We start from the raw sequence: 16466 nt of genomic DNA, 5'->3' as shown, positions 1-16466 counted from the left end.
GGGGAACAGCAGAGAACTCAAAATCGGCGGCGTGATGTGTTTGAATAACGGCCGCTGCATCAGTTCCTGTCAATTGAACCCTCTTGCACACTACCTACGCCCCATGGCAACCTTAGTGTCTAGTAAAGCATTGATATGCAAGTCTTCACTAACCGCTAATTAACCAAATAAATTCAGTCTGATGACCTATTTTTAATTTGAAAGGCATCCATGGTGTGCGACGTTGGATCCTCAACTTAACCCGAAACCCTCAATTGCTTCTAGAGTCTTCATCTGTAAGTATTTCTTGCTTTGAATGTTCTTTTCTTCTTACATTATTACATAGTAGATGAGGTTGAAAAAAAGACATGCGTCCATCAAGTTCAACATATGTTAAATTTAGACAACAGATACTTTATCCTATATCTATACTTACTTATTGATCCAGAGGAAGGAAAAAACAAGAACAGGAAACCTAGGTTGAAGCAAGTAAAGTATATATTCTTACCAAGTTCAGCAAGTATTCTTACCTACTCCAGACTGTGGAATACTGCTATTAACCCAACATATGAGACCTCTTGTCTTAAATGCACCTCTACAAGTGACACCTGTGTTGATATTTCTGCTATGATCAGGCTGATGCAGCAGTGTGCCTATAAGTAAAGCAAGCATTCTTACTTCAATCTGTGGGTATCGTGATCTATCAAGCCGCACCGCTTATATACCAGGAGACTGGAACACCATATCAGTCCAAGGACGGCAGGCTTTTCAGCATTAAAACGCAGTTAGAAGAAACACTGTGCTTTGCATCTACCATTAGACGTATCCAGTACTTGAGACACCATGGTGTTATCATTACCAATACACATAGAATTATCAGTACTATTGCAGCTATCATTGTCGGAGTATACAGTGTGCCTTAAAACCTGAAGATATATCACACATTTATATCATAACAAAGTGGTATCTAGACCCATATACAGTACATACTGAGGTGAGTAGAGCTATAATATCTCCATGTATCACAGTGCTTGATTATATACTCACGTAGTCACTATTAACACTTACTGAATTAGGAGATAATAGCGTTACCAACTGATCTTATACAGGGTATAGAGGGGTTTTGTGTTTTACTCCATCACCCCTCTTAAAAGGGTTTTTTCACTATCCTCATTGGCATATATCTGAATATATAACTCTTGTCATCAATATATGCCTACGTGTGGTTGTGAACACTCTTATAGTGCCCATCCTATGATCACAGTCACTGTACTATTGTTGCTATATTTTAATACCCTATATTTTACATTCAATTTGGACATTAAAATTATTTAAACTATTTCACAAACCACCAGCAAGTGATTGAGTGCTTCAACCTAGGTTTCCTGTTCTTGTGTTTTCCTATGCCATTACCTAATTAGCACCTCACTTCCACCACTTAAGCTGTAGTGGGGAAAGCCACTTAGTGATCCAGAGGAATTTAGACAAAAACCCCAGTGACATATCATCCAATGATATCTCATAAGGGGAAAAATAAATTCCTTCCTGACTAAGAATTGGCAATCGGATTACTCCTGGATCAACATCTTCCCATGTTTACTTATTTGGTATATTCATGTATACCTTTCCTTTCTAAAATGATGTCCAACCTTTTTATGAACAAATCTATTGTATCTGCCATCACAGTCTCCATGGGTAATGAATTCCACATTTTAACTACCCTTATCTTCTTTAAAGCTGTCTTCACTCTTCATTATCCTTGAGCCACCGGATGTGCCCTTTTGACTAACTTCCAGCCTTCTGAGATGGCCCAGGCCTTATATAGGTGTAGCCCTCTTTCCCCCACCCACTGGGAAATGGTCTTGCTACCGGTGTATTCTGTGGCTGCTGTGGTCATACCTATGAGGCAAACAGAAGGCCGGAGATCTCTGCGGTGGTGTGGGGTGTGTCAGGACAGGTTTGCAATGAATTCCTCAGTGGTTAGCGCCTCCAGTCCAATAGGATCCTGAGGTTTTCGGATGCACCTCATGGACAAATCACCTTCCTTTAGTCATTACCATGCTTCAAAGACTACACCAGATGTATATTTGACTGAGATTTATTAATCTTCATTGTACATGCACTGGATTGTACATTATTGTACCCTATCCCATCTTGGACTAGGCCTCAGCCACTTCTTTATGCAGAATATACACATTCTAGCATCTTCCAGTAGCACTACTTACTCCTTGAAGGTTAGCACAAGTAATCTCTGTCTGGAGCTATCTTACACTGCTCCTTACTCTTCTCCTTCACTGTGGAGACTAACACCCTTGCTGGGGAGTGTCTTGCAAGCCAGCCTATTTCTGTCATAGGCCCCCTTACTTTAGTGAGAAGCCACTATAACTTATTGTTCATACCTGCTGAACAATGTACGTAACATCACACACTGAACATTAGAATGAATTCCCTTTTAGGAATCATGCCCACACTGCCCACAACCTATGGGGACTCACAGTGGAACTTAAGGCAAGGAATTGTAGTCCAGAGAGACCTGGCTACATAAGTCCTGGGACATCACAGAAGTCCAGATGCCACATGGTACATCAATAATCAGGTTATTTATACCATGTGATTCCCTTATTTTGAGATGACATCTCATCTAAAAAAAAAGTGAGGGATTCAGATGGTACATTAACCAAGGGGTGCGTAAACTGGGGGTTGCAACATTTTCAGGGGGGGTGGGAGGGGCGGTGCTTACAGAGACACTGCGCTTTTCCCCAAAAAAATTAAATTAAATACCGGGGAGTGCACGTGAGGCTCTATAATTTCCCTTACCTGGTCTCCGGCAGCTTCTGGCGACACGTCGCCATGGCAACGCAGCTTCAAATGCCGCTGCGGGGTCACATTACATTGTGATGTCTGAAGACGCCGGAGAACAGGTAGGGGGGGGGCACGAACAGGTGGGGAGAGCAGACAGGTGGGCATAGACTAAAAAGTTTGCGCAGCCCTGCATTAATCAGCCTGATGGAGCTGTGGGGTTGCAACATTTTCAGGGGGGGTGGGAGGGGCGGTGCTTACAGAGACACTGCGCTTTTCCCCAAAAAAATTAAATTAAATACCGGGGAGTGCACGTGAGGCTCTATAATTTCCCTTACCTGGTCTCCGGCAGCTTCTGGCGACACGTCGCCATGGCAACGCAGCTTCAAATGCCGCTGCGGGGTCACATTACATTGTGATGTCTGAAGACGCCGGAGAACAGGTAGGGGGGGGGGCACGAACAGGTGGGGAGAGCAGACAGGTGGGCATAGACTAAAAAGTTTGCGCAGCCCTGCATTAATCAGCCTGATGGAGCTGTGGATAGATCTGTCAGGGTTGGTTACCTTAGCGGTACCCTTGGTTACCTTAGCGGTTAGTAAATATTGCATGGCAACGTTTATCTAGCCACTAAGGAACCAAGGGGATGAAGGGGGTAGGTAGCGTAATTTTTTTATTTGTATTAACCCCTTTGATGTCTGTGGTATACCTTGGTAACCACAGACATCAAATGGGTTCATGTTATTTCTACCATAGGATTCTGTTGTAATATTTATTGCAGAAGCCTATGATTGAAATAGTATTACTGCGATCGCAATGCATTATTGACTGCCATGTTAATGCCCACAGGTGGATTTTTGGTGAAACATCGCACCCGTGAAATTATTACTGCAATGTGGCTGTATATCATCATAAAAGTGTGGTAATAAGATGCTGTATTTTGTTTTTTTACCAAGTGCAATTTAAACTCAATTTAAAATCAGTTGATGTATCCAAGCCTTAGTCTAAAGCACCTATTCTGATATAATACTATTTTATCATCTGGTTTTCTGGGAGAGATAGTTGAATAAAATAAAATGAAGAAGATCAGTAAATATTAAAATATATATATATTGACTGATTCATGAAGTAGCTCATCTTTCATCCTCTGTAATTCTAGAATCAATACTGTTTTGCTTTTTTGTCAGTCAACAAGAACAAACATCAATGAATGACAAAAGAAAATAGTGGGGATATAGACAGAGGACAGATATTGGACTTAATTTAAAAAACATGAAACTATATGGTTGATTAGAAAAATATTAATTCTGTAGTTACAGTATAGGGTGAGAATCAGAGAAATGAAGACATTACTAAATTCACAATATTTTTAATACATTTTTATATAAAGTCCCATATTCAGAAAATATTTTGCCAAACTTATTGATACAAATTTTTTAGGGACACTTAATTAAAATCTCCTTCGATGCAAAGGTATTTAAGACATCAGTCAGTACTCAATGAGCAGAATTGAGAATATCATTCAATGCACATCTTGCCACAAGTACCACATGTGCACTTGGAGCAGCTGTTCCAGGGAGCATGCCATTGTGGTAAGTGTGAGCACGTTGTCTCTTTCAAGTCTCAGATTGCTGATCTGAAAAGATAACGCGACATTGAGGGACTGACAATCTTGATAGGAGTTTATCACTCACTAAGCAGACCCTGGCTGAGACTAGTGGTTCAGAGGGTAGAGTTGTGACTGAGGACAAGGAAGAAGTACAGTAGGAAGCTTGGTAAGAGATAGAAGGGGAAGCAATGGGGAAGAGGAAGAGTCAGGCCAGTTCTAATCCCAATAGATTTGCCAGATGCAGTGAAGTAGGGGGTGTCAGGGCAGGAATGGCAAGGCTGGGGGAGAATGATTCCTCTTTCAGCCAAGTTAATAATTCCTCCAGCACAGAAGGTACTCAGGTTACTCCAAGAACAAGAAAGGTTATGGCTCTTGGGGACTCTATTATTAGGAGGGTAGAGAGAGCAATCTATTGCCGTGACCGCATGAACTGAACAGTTTGTTGTCTCCCTCATGCTCAAGTTTGGCACATTGTGGATTGGGTCGACAGATTGTTGGGAGGGGCTGGGACTGACCCGGTGGCCTTGGTACACATTGTCACTAATGTCAAAGAGGGATGGTCCTAATAAATAATTTCAGGGATCTGTGCCACAAGCTTAAGGCAACGACCTCCAAGGTGGTATTTTCAAAAATACTACCAATGCCATGTGCTACCCCAGGGAGACAGTCAGAGCTTAGGGAGGTTAATGCATGGCTAAGAAAGTGGTGTAGAAAGGAGGGGTTTGAGATTTTTAGAGCACTGGGAGTCCTTCTCTGAGAGGTGGTATCTGTGTAGTAGGGATGGATTGCACCTCAATGAAGAGGGATCTGTGCTAGTGGGGAGGATGGGATGTTAAAAATGTTGGAGGAGTGTGAGAAAGTTTAATAGACAGGCGTAGACTTTTCTTTCAAATGAAATTAAATAGACAATTTATTCTTCTTCACTCAAAACAAAGGGTGCAGGCTACAGGATCAAAACAATATTTTCCATTACAGGCAGTTTGGTACAGAGCTGAGTCCCACAGGTAGGTCTGAACACATCAAAACCCCAGACTTAACTGGCTAAAGATGCTTGTTGTAGCTTTTTATACCTTTCAGTAAGCACCAACCGCACACTCTGTATCACTAGAAATCAATTAGTCTTATTTTTACAATGTTTACATATAATTCAAATATTTTTAAACATAAATTAAAGTATAAAACTTCAAATGCAACAAGATCATACATACAATAAAAAAAGATAACAGTGTACACCACAATACAAAATGAATACATATCATTTGCAATTGTAATAATCCATGCTACCCTCCCTGTACCTGCATTCTCTCAGTCAGTTATCAGGCATACAGGCACACATGAGAGAAATTGGCTGCTGGAGGTAAGATAGATTTGAATCAATTCAAACAAGGTATGCAGCATAATTATGCTACATTTTGGTGTTTAGAAAACAGACAACTGCTTTTGCCATCCATGTCTTTTACTAAGCATATATTTATGCCATTCTGGATACAGTCCCCAATAGGAGAGAGGAAACAGGGGGGGGGGGGGGGCAGGGGTGATTAAGAATTGGCTAGCCAGTAAAATAGAAGAGAAGTTATTAGGAAAAGCAAATGGGAAACATGAATAAACAGGCAATTTGCAAATTAAATACGACAAAATTAGGTCAAGCCTTGATGGAGAAGGATTTAAGAGTGCTTGTAGACAGCAGGCAGTAGCTGCAAAGGCAAATAAGATCTTATCTTGCATTAAACTGGGTATGGATGGAAAGAAAATAAGCATAATTATGCCACTGTATAAAGCATTAGTAAAACCACACATTAAATATGGAGTACAGTTTTGGGCACCATGTCATAAAAAAAAACATTTTGGAACTAGAGAAGAGGCACCAAATTAATAAAGGGGATGGAAAATCTGATTTATGAGGAGAGACTAGGTAAATTAGATTTGTTTAAATTAGAAAAGAGGTGTCTAAGAGGGGATGTGATAACTATATTCAAATATATTAGGGGACAATAAAGGAACTTTCAAAATAATTATTCATCCCAAGGACAGTACAAACAACACGGGGTCATCCCTTAAGGGTGGAGGAAAGAAGATTTCACCAGCAACAAAGGAAAGGGTTCTTTACAGTAAGGGCAGTTAAATTTTTAATTCATTACCCATCGCGACATGGCAGATACAATAAATATATTTAAAAAAAGCTTAGCCATTTTTTTAAAGGAAAGGCATGTAGGGATATACCAAATAAGTAAACATAGGAAAGATGTTGACCCAGTGAGAAATCTGACCATTATTGGATTCAGGAAGGAATTTATTTCCCCCCCTTATGAGACATTGTTGGATAATGTTTCACTGGGGTTTTTTTTTTTTGCCTTCCTCTGGATCAATATACTTTAGCTACAAATATAGACTAAGTATCTGGCATCTACATTTTTACATAGGTTCAAGCAATTAGATTGTAAGCTCTTTGGAGCAGGGACTCCTCTTCATAAATGTTACTTTTATTTCTGAATCACTTATTCCCATGATCTGTTATTTGTATTATTTGTTATTTATATGATTGTCAAGTGTATTACTGCTGTGAAGCGCTAAGTACATTCATGGCACTATATAAATAAAGACATAGAATACAATACAATACAACTTGATGGACATATTTCTGCTTTCTTCCTCATCTACTATGTAACTACTGTATGTAACTCATTTATACTTAATTATATATTTTTTTGAAAGGGGAGACTTTAGAGCACATTTATACCACTTGGCATGTTTTAGGAAAATTGTAATGAATCGATTAACATGTGACACTTGGAAGCCTATGAATTAAATAATATTTTTTTTAAAATTTCATTAAGAATATACAGCTAAACATGGTGCTCGGGGGCCAAAGAATGAGACCGTGTTATAACCGGGCTGCCACGATCATGGTTTCCGCGTCTGCCAGAGGGGGAGAGCTGGGATAACTCACCCAGCTCTCCCTGAAGCTGGCGTCGCAGTGGCACCCCTGTGTACAGAGCTGGAGAATCTGGTGAGTCTGCAAGAAGGGACGGGGGAGCGGGGGAAGGATCTCATGCAGCCTGGAGAAGCTGGGATGTCAGCTGTCTCTGTGCAAGCCCTCCCCCTCTCTCTTCACCCCCCAATGGAAGTACAGCGTGTGTGTGTATGTGTGTGTGTGTTTGTGTGTGTGTGTACCAGTGACAGACTGAGGGGACAGTGTGTGTGTGTGATAGAAATGCTATTGAAGAACAGACACATTGAATATAGTTTTACTATGAAATCAGTTGTCGCCCTCACAAACCTTTAATCATTAATACCCTGAAAACTATGCTGATGGAAGAGGTCAGCTCCATATTATCAGCTATAAAACAGCAAGGTCCACACTGATATTTCACAGCATGTGACTGGGGCTATTAAACTTTTCCTTACTTTTAATCAAACACCAGGTTGAATTACCCCAGGACATGTAATATATAGGTTAGGGTGTGTGTGTTAGCTATTGGTGAACTCTCTACCAACCATCTTACAGAAGGTACCAGTGATATGTTATTAAAGTTTGCCAAAAACATTTTTTAATCGGGAGCCACGCTTTCACTGCGTTATAAGTGGATCCACATTGTAGTGGATCGCAATATAACGGGGTTGATGTGTAGTTGTAAAAACTAGTACTAAACGTAATACAAATTGTGTGGTATTTATGGAGGTTGTTATGTGACTTGTTACTGTACAGTACATGATGCTCGGTTCAGTCTCTGAGTCTGAAATCAACCATTCACACAAATAGTAATGCTTTTTGAAATATGTTCTTCTTTACAACGGAAACATTCTATATACATACAGTAAAAAGAAATGATATTATTATAGTCAATATCTTTCATTGTGTTTGTCATGATGCATTTATATATTTTTTTATTGAAAGAACAACTCCAGATTCTTCCTTTAGTAAGTTTATTTATTATCTTGGGTTACAGAAATCAGCAGTTTTGCAGTAGCTAGGTGTTTGTAGCTTCTCTTTAAAGATCACACATCTCACACACGATCCTGCACACCTTTCTCTTCCTTAGATGGCATCTTGCTGTTTAGTGGGTCTGTTGTTTTATCATACTGTGTAAGGGTTATTTTTGACTCGCTGTTCTTGCATCTCAGCTGTTTGACCACTGCTACAGTATTGCTTGGTCTTGCTTGGTCACTCAGGGACAGTTGGTCATTCTCTTTCACAACCTTTGGATATTAACCCCATCATCATCGCTCACAAGTAACACATACTGTAGACTACATTTTTTTTACATTTCCAAATCATCGAGCACCATAAATGAGGTATTACAAATATTTAATTTGTTTACAATAAATTGTAATGTGAACAAGTAAATCAGAAATTAAAACTGGCATTTTCAAGCATAAACATGTATTTTTCCTTAGTATTAGTACATTTCTACACGTATTTTCAGTTTAAGATATTTTATTATAGCCATTCTATGAACATGTTACATTTTGTTAATGTATATAATGAAACATAGCTCAGTAGACATGGGCAGATGTTTCGCCGCAAATATGACGTTTCTTCACAGATATTTGTGTATGCAATACCTCCGGCCGCCTACCGCACATTCGATTGCGAATGTTGTCAAATTTGATTTACAGACTCTAAAAAATGAGAGAGAAAGAGAGACCATTGCCTATGGTGTCATCTCTCTTTTACTTCTGGCCGAATCAGATGTCACAGCATTAGTAGGGACGGATGTAATGACATTCATGTGAAGGGAAAACGATGGCGGTTTCAGGAGCATTCACATACATTTTTTACTGTCCAAACCGCCTGCCAATATCCATCTGCAAATCAAATATTATTCAAAAACCTGCAAAGAATTTGTATCTAATATAGTGTTAGGGGGTGGTTACCTTTGGCTGGTATAAAAAGAGGCCTCACAAGGATGATTGCAATAATAACTGTTTCCTGAAAAACCTTGGGAAATTATTAAAAGTGTTAGGCTCACACACAAATTAAATACAGCAATAAGGCATAACAATTTCAACAGTAATTTTGTCTCTACTATGGAACATTCATTATACCCTTGAGTACAAATTCCCAATCCCATGTTCTAATGCAATTGCCAGTTTAGTCTAAAATGTGCGAGCTCATACCATCTGTGGGCTCATAGGGAGGTTACAGATGCAGGCCTGTTACAGCTGCGACCGCCTTTATCCTATTACGTCCGGATCCACGGCACTCTGCTAACCGCGGCCAGATGCGGTATATTTTCTTTTTTTTTCGTAGCGCTTATGTAAGCGCTCGGATTTTTAGCGCTGTCTGCTATACTGCAATACCGTCTAAAAACACAGGTGGGTGTTCGCGAGCTGTTGTCTTAAAAGTCAAATGCATGTCTGTGTGTGTGCGCGCAGCATTTCTAAAATGGAGGATTTACCGTATACAGTATTACAAAAATATAGCGTTGCATCTTCTTCGAATATAAAATTATCACATTTCTATACAGGACTGTATGTACTGTATTACAGTATTTTGTAATCAGTACTTTAACTTTTTCTTGTTTTCATACTCTTTTTATATTATGCGTGTATCGTACAGTACTGCATGTCTCATTTGAACATTATTGAAATGCATAGGCGTGTTACAGTATCACATTTTGGCGCATAAAGCACTCTCCCTCTTGCCCCCGCACACACGGCTAAAGTACTATTTCAACTTCTTATCTACAGTTCAGTATACCTCTCCCAGACAGATGGCTTTCTGGCTACACTCATCCCGAACCTGTCATCACATTCCTGCGTGTATAATGTACAGAGCCTGGTGTCACATTTCAGCGCCTACTGGTGAACTCATGTGAAAGTTCAAGTCTGGAAAAAAAAAAATTTTAGTTTAGTTTCCAGACATTTGTGCCCTCCCCTCTGAAGACACATGCAAGGCTCAAGTATTTCAACTTCTTATCGACACCTCCTGAAAACCATTCATTTTCAAAAGCTTGGCTTTGTGCTTTTAATCGTCCCGAGCCGAGCGTCACATCTCTGCGCCTGCGTGTAATCCTCTTTGGGAAGGGACCTAGTTGATGATTAATGCACATGCGTGTGTAACTTCACAATCATGTGGAAGTTTAAGTCTGGAAAAAAATATATATATTTTTTTTTTTTTATGTTTCATTTCCAGACATGTGTGCCTGCATAAAAATTCTTGTTATTCTGATATTCTATCGGTACTGTAGATTTTTAATGTTACACTGGTCATTCACACGCTTTATGTAATTTTTCTGGATTTGGGGGTCTGGGGATCAAAACATTATGATGACCTGTTGAAAACATGTCTTTGAACTACACTACATTGCTGCTTATCCTTCATGTAGCTTTACCCCCTCTACCCCACAGACACACACAAGGCTCAAATATTTCAACTTCGACACCTCTCGAAAACCATTCATTTTCAAAAGCATGGCTTTGTGCTTTTAATCGTCCCGAGCCGAGCGTCACATCTCTGTGCCTGCGTGTAATCCTCTTTGGAAAGGGACCTAGTTAATGATTAATGCGCATGCATGTATAACTTCACAATCATTTTCAAATGCTTGGCTAATCCCTTATGCTAATCCATTATGATGACCCCTCCCCAACCCTTTGAGGCTTTGTTTACGGTAACCCATGCGCACTTGTGATTAACCCTTCTCGAATTGAATATGTTAATCTGATTATGTAACCAATGAATAAAAATGTAACCAATGAATAAAAATGTAAGCCTTCTTGAAGAATCCCCCCCCACACACACATTCACAGTGAATTTAAAGTTCAAAGAAAAAAAATGTGAATGTAATGAAATATTTATTTTATTTTATCAGGAATAAAAAAAACAAATAATCATTTTCAGTGTTTATCTTCTTTGTACACGTACAGTAGTGTACAGTAGTGTACTTTAGTTCTTCTGTCAGTTGAATTTGTAGGGCCAGTGCATAATAATGGAAGAATGAAAAATACAAATAATCATGAATAATGCACATTTATAATAATAAAAACAGTAATACAAATGTTTAGTCTTTATCTTGTTCGTCATGGCCACATTGCATTCTGTAGTTCATTGAGAGAGGGTTTTTTTGTGTAAATCATGACTGTAGATACACTATACACACAGTTCACACAATTTACACATGATACCCCTCCCTCCCCCACCTGTCCTTTTGTAGTCCAGCCAGCTGTCTCTGAAAAGGAAAGAAACCTCTGGCACAGTTCAGTTACTGTAAGTGCATATACTGTAATTGCATTGTGTACTATAAAACTACTCCATATTGGACTACTGTATGCAGTTACTACTGTCAAACTACTGTCTACTGGAACTACTGTACTGTAAAATACTTTGTAACAAGATTGGTAGTGCAGTCAGCTCTATCTAAAAATTAAAAATGAATGCAGTAAAGTGCATGCTGTATACTGTAAAACAATCTGTGCCATACTTACCAGTACATCTGCGGCCCCCTTTATCCTAATGTGGCCATAGCGGCGTAACTCTGATAACCACGGGCAGATGCAGTATATTTTCTTTTTTTCCGGAATATGTTCCGGTATTTTAGCGCTCGCATTATTAGCATATTATTAGCACTGTCTGCAGTACTGCAATACCGTCTAAAAACTCAGGTGGGCATTCGCGAGCTGTTGTCTTCAAAGTCTAATACTGTAGCAGTTCAACCTACGTCAGTACACAGTCTGTATGTGCGCGCACAGTAATTGTAAATTTGCATATTTATACATGCATGTACAGTACTGTATGTCTCATTTGAACATTGTTGAAACGCATTGGCGTGTACTGTAAAAGTATCACATTTTGGCGTACACAGCACTCTCCCCTCGCTCGCCCCGCACAGACACAGGCTAATGTACTGCACTGCTGTATTTCAACTTCTTATCTTATCTACAGTACACCTCTCCCACACCATTCCTTTGAATGGATGGCTTTCTGTCTTCAATCACATTCCTGTCATCACATTCCTGCGTATATAACATACAGTGCAGTGCAGTGCAGTGCAAAGCCTGGTTTGATTTATTCTTCCGTGATGATTATTAATGCTCATTGGGGGAAAAAAAGTTCAAGACTGACCAAAAAAAAAATTTTTCTCGTCATTTTGAATTTTAATTTTCTCAACATGTGCCTGCCTAAACCTTCTTGATATTACGATATTCAATCGGTGCTGTAGCTTTTGACTGTGACACTGCGTTTGACTGCACATGATTTGTGTGATTTTTATGTATTTGGGGGTGTGGGGATCAAATCATTATGATGACTTGTTGAAAATATGTCATGTCTTTGAACTACAGTACAGCTAATCCTTCATGCAGCTTTACCCTCCTCCCCTCGCAGACACACACAAGGCTCGCTCAAGGATTTCAACCTCTTATCGACACCTCTTGAAAACCATTCATTTTCAAAAATTATCTTTTGCTTTTAATCGTCCCGAGCCGAGCGTCACCTCTCTGTGCCTCTGTGTAATCCTCTTTGGGAAGGGAGCTAGTTGATTATTACTGCGCATGCATGTATAACTTCACCATTGCTTGCGAAGTTCAAGAGTGCCAAAAAAAAAATAAGGATTTCAACCTCTTATCGACACCTCTCTCAGACTATTCGTTAATTTTCCTATTGTTGGCTTTGTGTAATCCTCTTTGGGAAGGGAGCCAGTTGACTGCGTGTATAACTTCAGATTCGTTTTCAAATGCTTGTCTAATCCCTTATGTTAATCTGATTATGTAACCAATTACTAAAAATGTAACCAATTAATAAAACTGTATGTCTTCTTGAAGAATCCCCCCCCCCACACACATTCACATGGAATTTAAAGTTCAAAGAAAAATAATCTGAATGTAATTAAATATGTATTTTATTTTATCAGGAAAGAAAAATACAAATAATCATTGAGAGAGGAGGGGTTTGTGTAAATTATGACTGGAGATACACTATTGAAGTATGCAGAAGAGAAATAACAAAATAGTACAGCACAGTTGAAAATTGAGGGCCGGTGTATAATCATGAATAATGCACATTGATAATAATAAAAACAGTAATACAAATTTTCCGTCTTTATCTTCTTCCTCATTCTGTGTAGTTCATTGAGAGAGGGGAGGTTTTGTGTAAATCATGACTGCACTTTAGATACACTTTACTGTACACACAGTTCACACAATTTACATATGATACCCCCCCTCACCCTTTCCATCCTTTTTCTCTGAAAAGACAAAATTAGTGCAGTTATGGCATACAGTATTATGGCATTGTGTACTATATTGCCACTCCATATTGGACTACAGTATGCAGTTAGTACTGTCAAACTAGTCTATACTGTAACTACTGTATACTGTAACTACTGTTAAATACTTTGTAACCAGATGGCTAGTGCTGCTCTCTCAGGAAAGAAAAAAATTGTGCAGTTAGGTGCATGCTGTAAAACAATCTGTGCCATACTTACCGGTATCATACTGTACTTGGTGTGCCTGTACTTACCATACTACAGTACAGTACTGTACCATACTACCTTCCTGATGCTTGCCCATTACGCTCTATCACAATGGGCAACACAGTCGCAATATGGTCAATATATTTATTACATCGTTCCACGGTTAGTACATCGTTCCAAAAACTCATTATGCCTTGCGCCAACTCATCCTTTTTGGAGGGTTTCACGACTTTTCGGATATGATCCTTCAGCTGATGCCAGACCATTTCGATTGGATTGAAGTCTGGCGATCTGTCATTGGAGGGGGAAGAAAAGGAGAATTAGTTAAAGAGATACACAGTAAACAGTGGGAAAAAATGAGACACGGTTACCGCACTAACTCCGCAGGCGTCTTCACCCAGTTGATACCGCGCTCAAGAATATGCGCTGTTGGCACGGTGTGCTTCGGATCGTTGTCCTGATAGAAACGGTGACCATCTGGGAAATCACGTGTCATGTATTCCACAATCTCAGGCACAATTTGCTCTTGGAAAAAAGCTTTATTCATGATTCCTATAACAAGAAAAGAAAAGTGCTCAAAATACTGCACACTAGTACAGTACAGTGCATAAGGCAAAAGTGTGTGACTTATTTTACCTTCAAGATGACAATGCATCCTGGTCCACACCTAGAGATGGCACCCCGCACATGCATCTTCACTGGGTTTTTTGGACGCGGCTTCATAGATATGTGACCTTTTTTGTGGAATGCAAAGTTGGCAAATCTCTCCAGCGATACAGTAGACTCATCAGTGAAGATGCAATCCTGTCACGGGAATATATTAGTGCTCACCACAAACCGCGAGGCCGAGGTGGGGATACAGGAAAACCACCGCCCTACAGCCGCGTGAGCTTTCATTGTTCTCTGTTAAAACCATTTATACCCAATCCTCAGATCCAACACAACGCACCTTCCCCCAGACTTGTCAATAGACAATGGTTTTAACAGAGAACAATGAAAGGCAGAGGGAATCTTCATAGTAGCAGGTAGTTTGAGTCGGTAGGTAACTGGATTGATCCTCTCCAATATAGAGAATGGACCGATAAATCGGGGTGCCAGCTTTGGGGATGTGACTTTCAAGCGTATGTTCTCAGTAGATAGCCATACTTTCTGACCTGGGGCATAATTGGGTGGTCTCCGACGATGTCGATCAGGCTGCCTTTTCTGCATAGCCATGGCCCGCTTGAGATTATCCTGAATCCTAGACCACGAAGCTTGAAGATCCCGAATCCTCTCTTCTGCGGCTGGAACTCCTGTACTCAGCCCAGACTGAGGGAGGGTGGAGGGATGAAAGCCAAAATTAGAAAAAAATGGAGACTGTAGTGTGGACTCATTCCTGAGATTATTGTGAGCGAATTCCGCCCAAGGAAGTAGGTCGAGCCAATTGTCCTGAGAGTCCGATATGAAACAACGAAGAAACTGCTCCAGTGACTGATTGGTTCGTTCAGTTTGACCATTGGTCTGTGGGTGGTATCCCGAGGAGAAGTGAAGCGCCACGTTAAGTTTCTTACAGAAGGCCCTCCAGAATCTCGAAACAAATTGCGACCCCTGATCAGAAACTATGGTCTGAGGTGATCCATGGAGCCTGAAGACCTCCTTGACAAATACCTCGTCAAGTTTAGGGGCACTGGGTAGACCTTTGAGTGGGATAAAGTGCGCTTGTTTAGAAAAGCGGTCGACCACTACTAGTATAGTGTCCATACCCTTGGATTTGTACTTGTATCCAGAGATACTGCAATGCACATGGGGTGTCCCCCAGACTTAGGAGCCTACAGTATGCACTAAAGGTTCATAAAACAGATCGCTGGGCCATTTAAATCGCTGTTTTTATGAGCGTTGCTATCACGGTATTCAGAAAGCCTTGATTACCTGTCATAGCAAAATTCACAAAACGGGCGATTAGCCGGTGATCTGATGAACGACACTCTGAAAAGGCCTTACCGGCGAGTTGTATCTGCTACAGAGGGAGCTGGTCTGAGAGTGCCGTCTCTCCCTGTGCAAATCTCGCCCGAAATTTATGTGTATACATTTTAATTATGTTTATAGTGTAGATGAGCAGGGGGTCTCCTGAGCTGAACCGCATTGGTTTCAGCCTCGGGACCCCCTACTTCCCAAGATACAGGCCCCATTATGGGGTGCCGGTATGTCCTATGCATTTTATTCCCACGGTCACGTGACGCAGACATTTAAATGCATAGGAGATACCGGCACCCCATAACGGGGTCTGTATCTCGGGATGTAGGGGGTCCCTGAGGCTTTCCGCTATGGTAATGAAGTTTTCTGTAAATGCATTTTTATTGCATAGGATTCATGCCAGGGGTCTCTGGTGCTAATATTAATGGATATCAGCTCCAGAGATTCCCGGCATCAATCCTATGCAGAAAAAATGCATTTTCTTTCTAAGTCCCATCTCGCCGTTTCTCTGCAGATTTCCAACAACTTCACGCCAACTTTTTCTGGCGTGAGGATTTTGTGATAAAATCACCATTCTAGAGCGGCGATAGTCATTAATAGCCTAATCACTGCAACCAGAATTGCGCAAGTTTATGAACATGCCGAAAAGCGGTCACAACTTACATCAGATTTCTCACTAAGCCAGTACTGTATTTCTCAACTTTTTTTTTTTTTTTTTT

General features: G+C 40.2%; 1 protein-coding gene across 2 annotated transcripts in view; it reads left to right on the top strand.

The window, feature by feature from the left end:
* Nucleotides 1-16466, top strand: part of CCDC85A (coiled-coil domain containing 85A) — a 267147-nt gene that overhangs the window by 199271 nt on the left and 51410 nt on the right. The window contains exon 3 of one of the 2 annotated variants that reach the window (XM_075596212.1): nt 205-275. The exons of the other annotated variant lie outside the window; for it this stretch is intronic. Within the exon in view, the coding sequence (XP_075452327.1) occupies nt 205-275 (71 nt within the window). The remainder of the gene's footprint in view (nt 1-204; nt 276-16466) is intronic. 2 annotated transcript variants of the gene reach the window in all.

This window comes from Ascaphus truei, chromosome 4 (assembly GCF_040206685.1).
Source record: "Ascaphus truei isolate aAscTru1 chromosome 4, aAscTru1.hap1, whole genome shotgun sequence".
In the NCBI taxonomy this organism is placed as follows: domain Eukaryota; kingdom Metazoa; phylum Chordata; class Amphibia; order Anura; family Ascaphidae; genus Ascaphus; species Ascaphus truei.
This window is presented reverse-complemented; position numbering and strand designations above follow the sequence as displayed.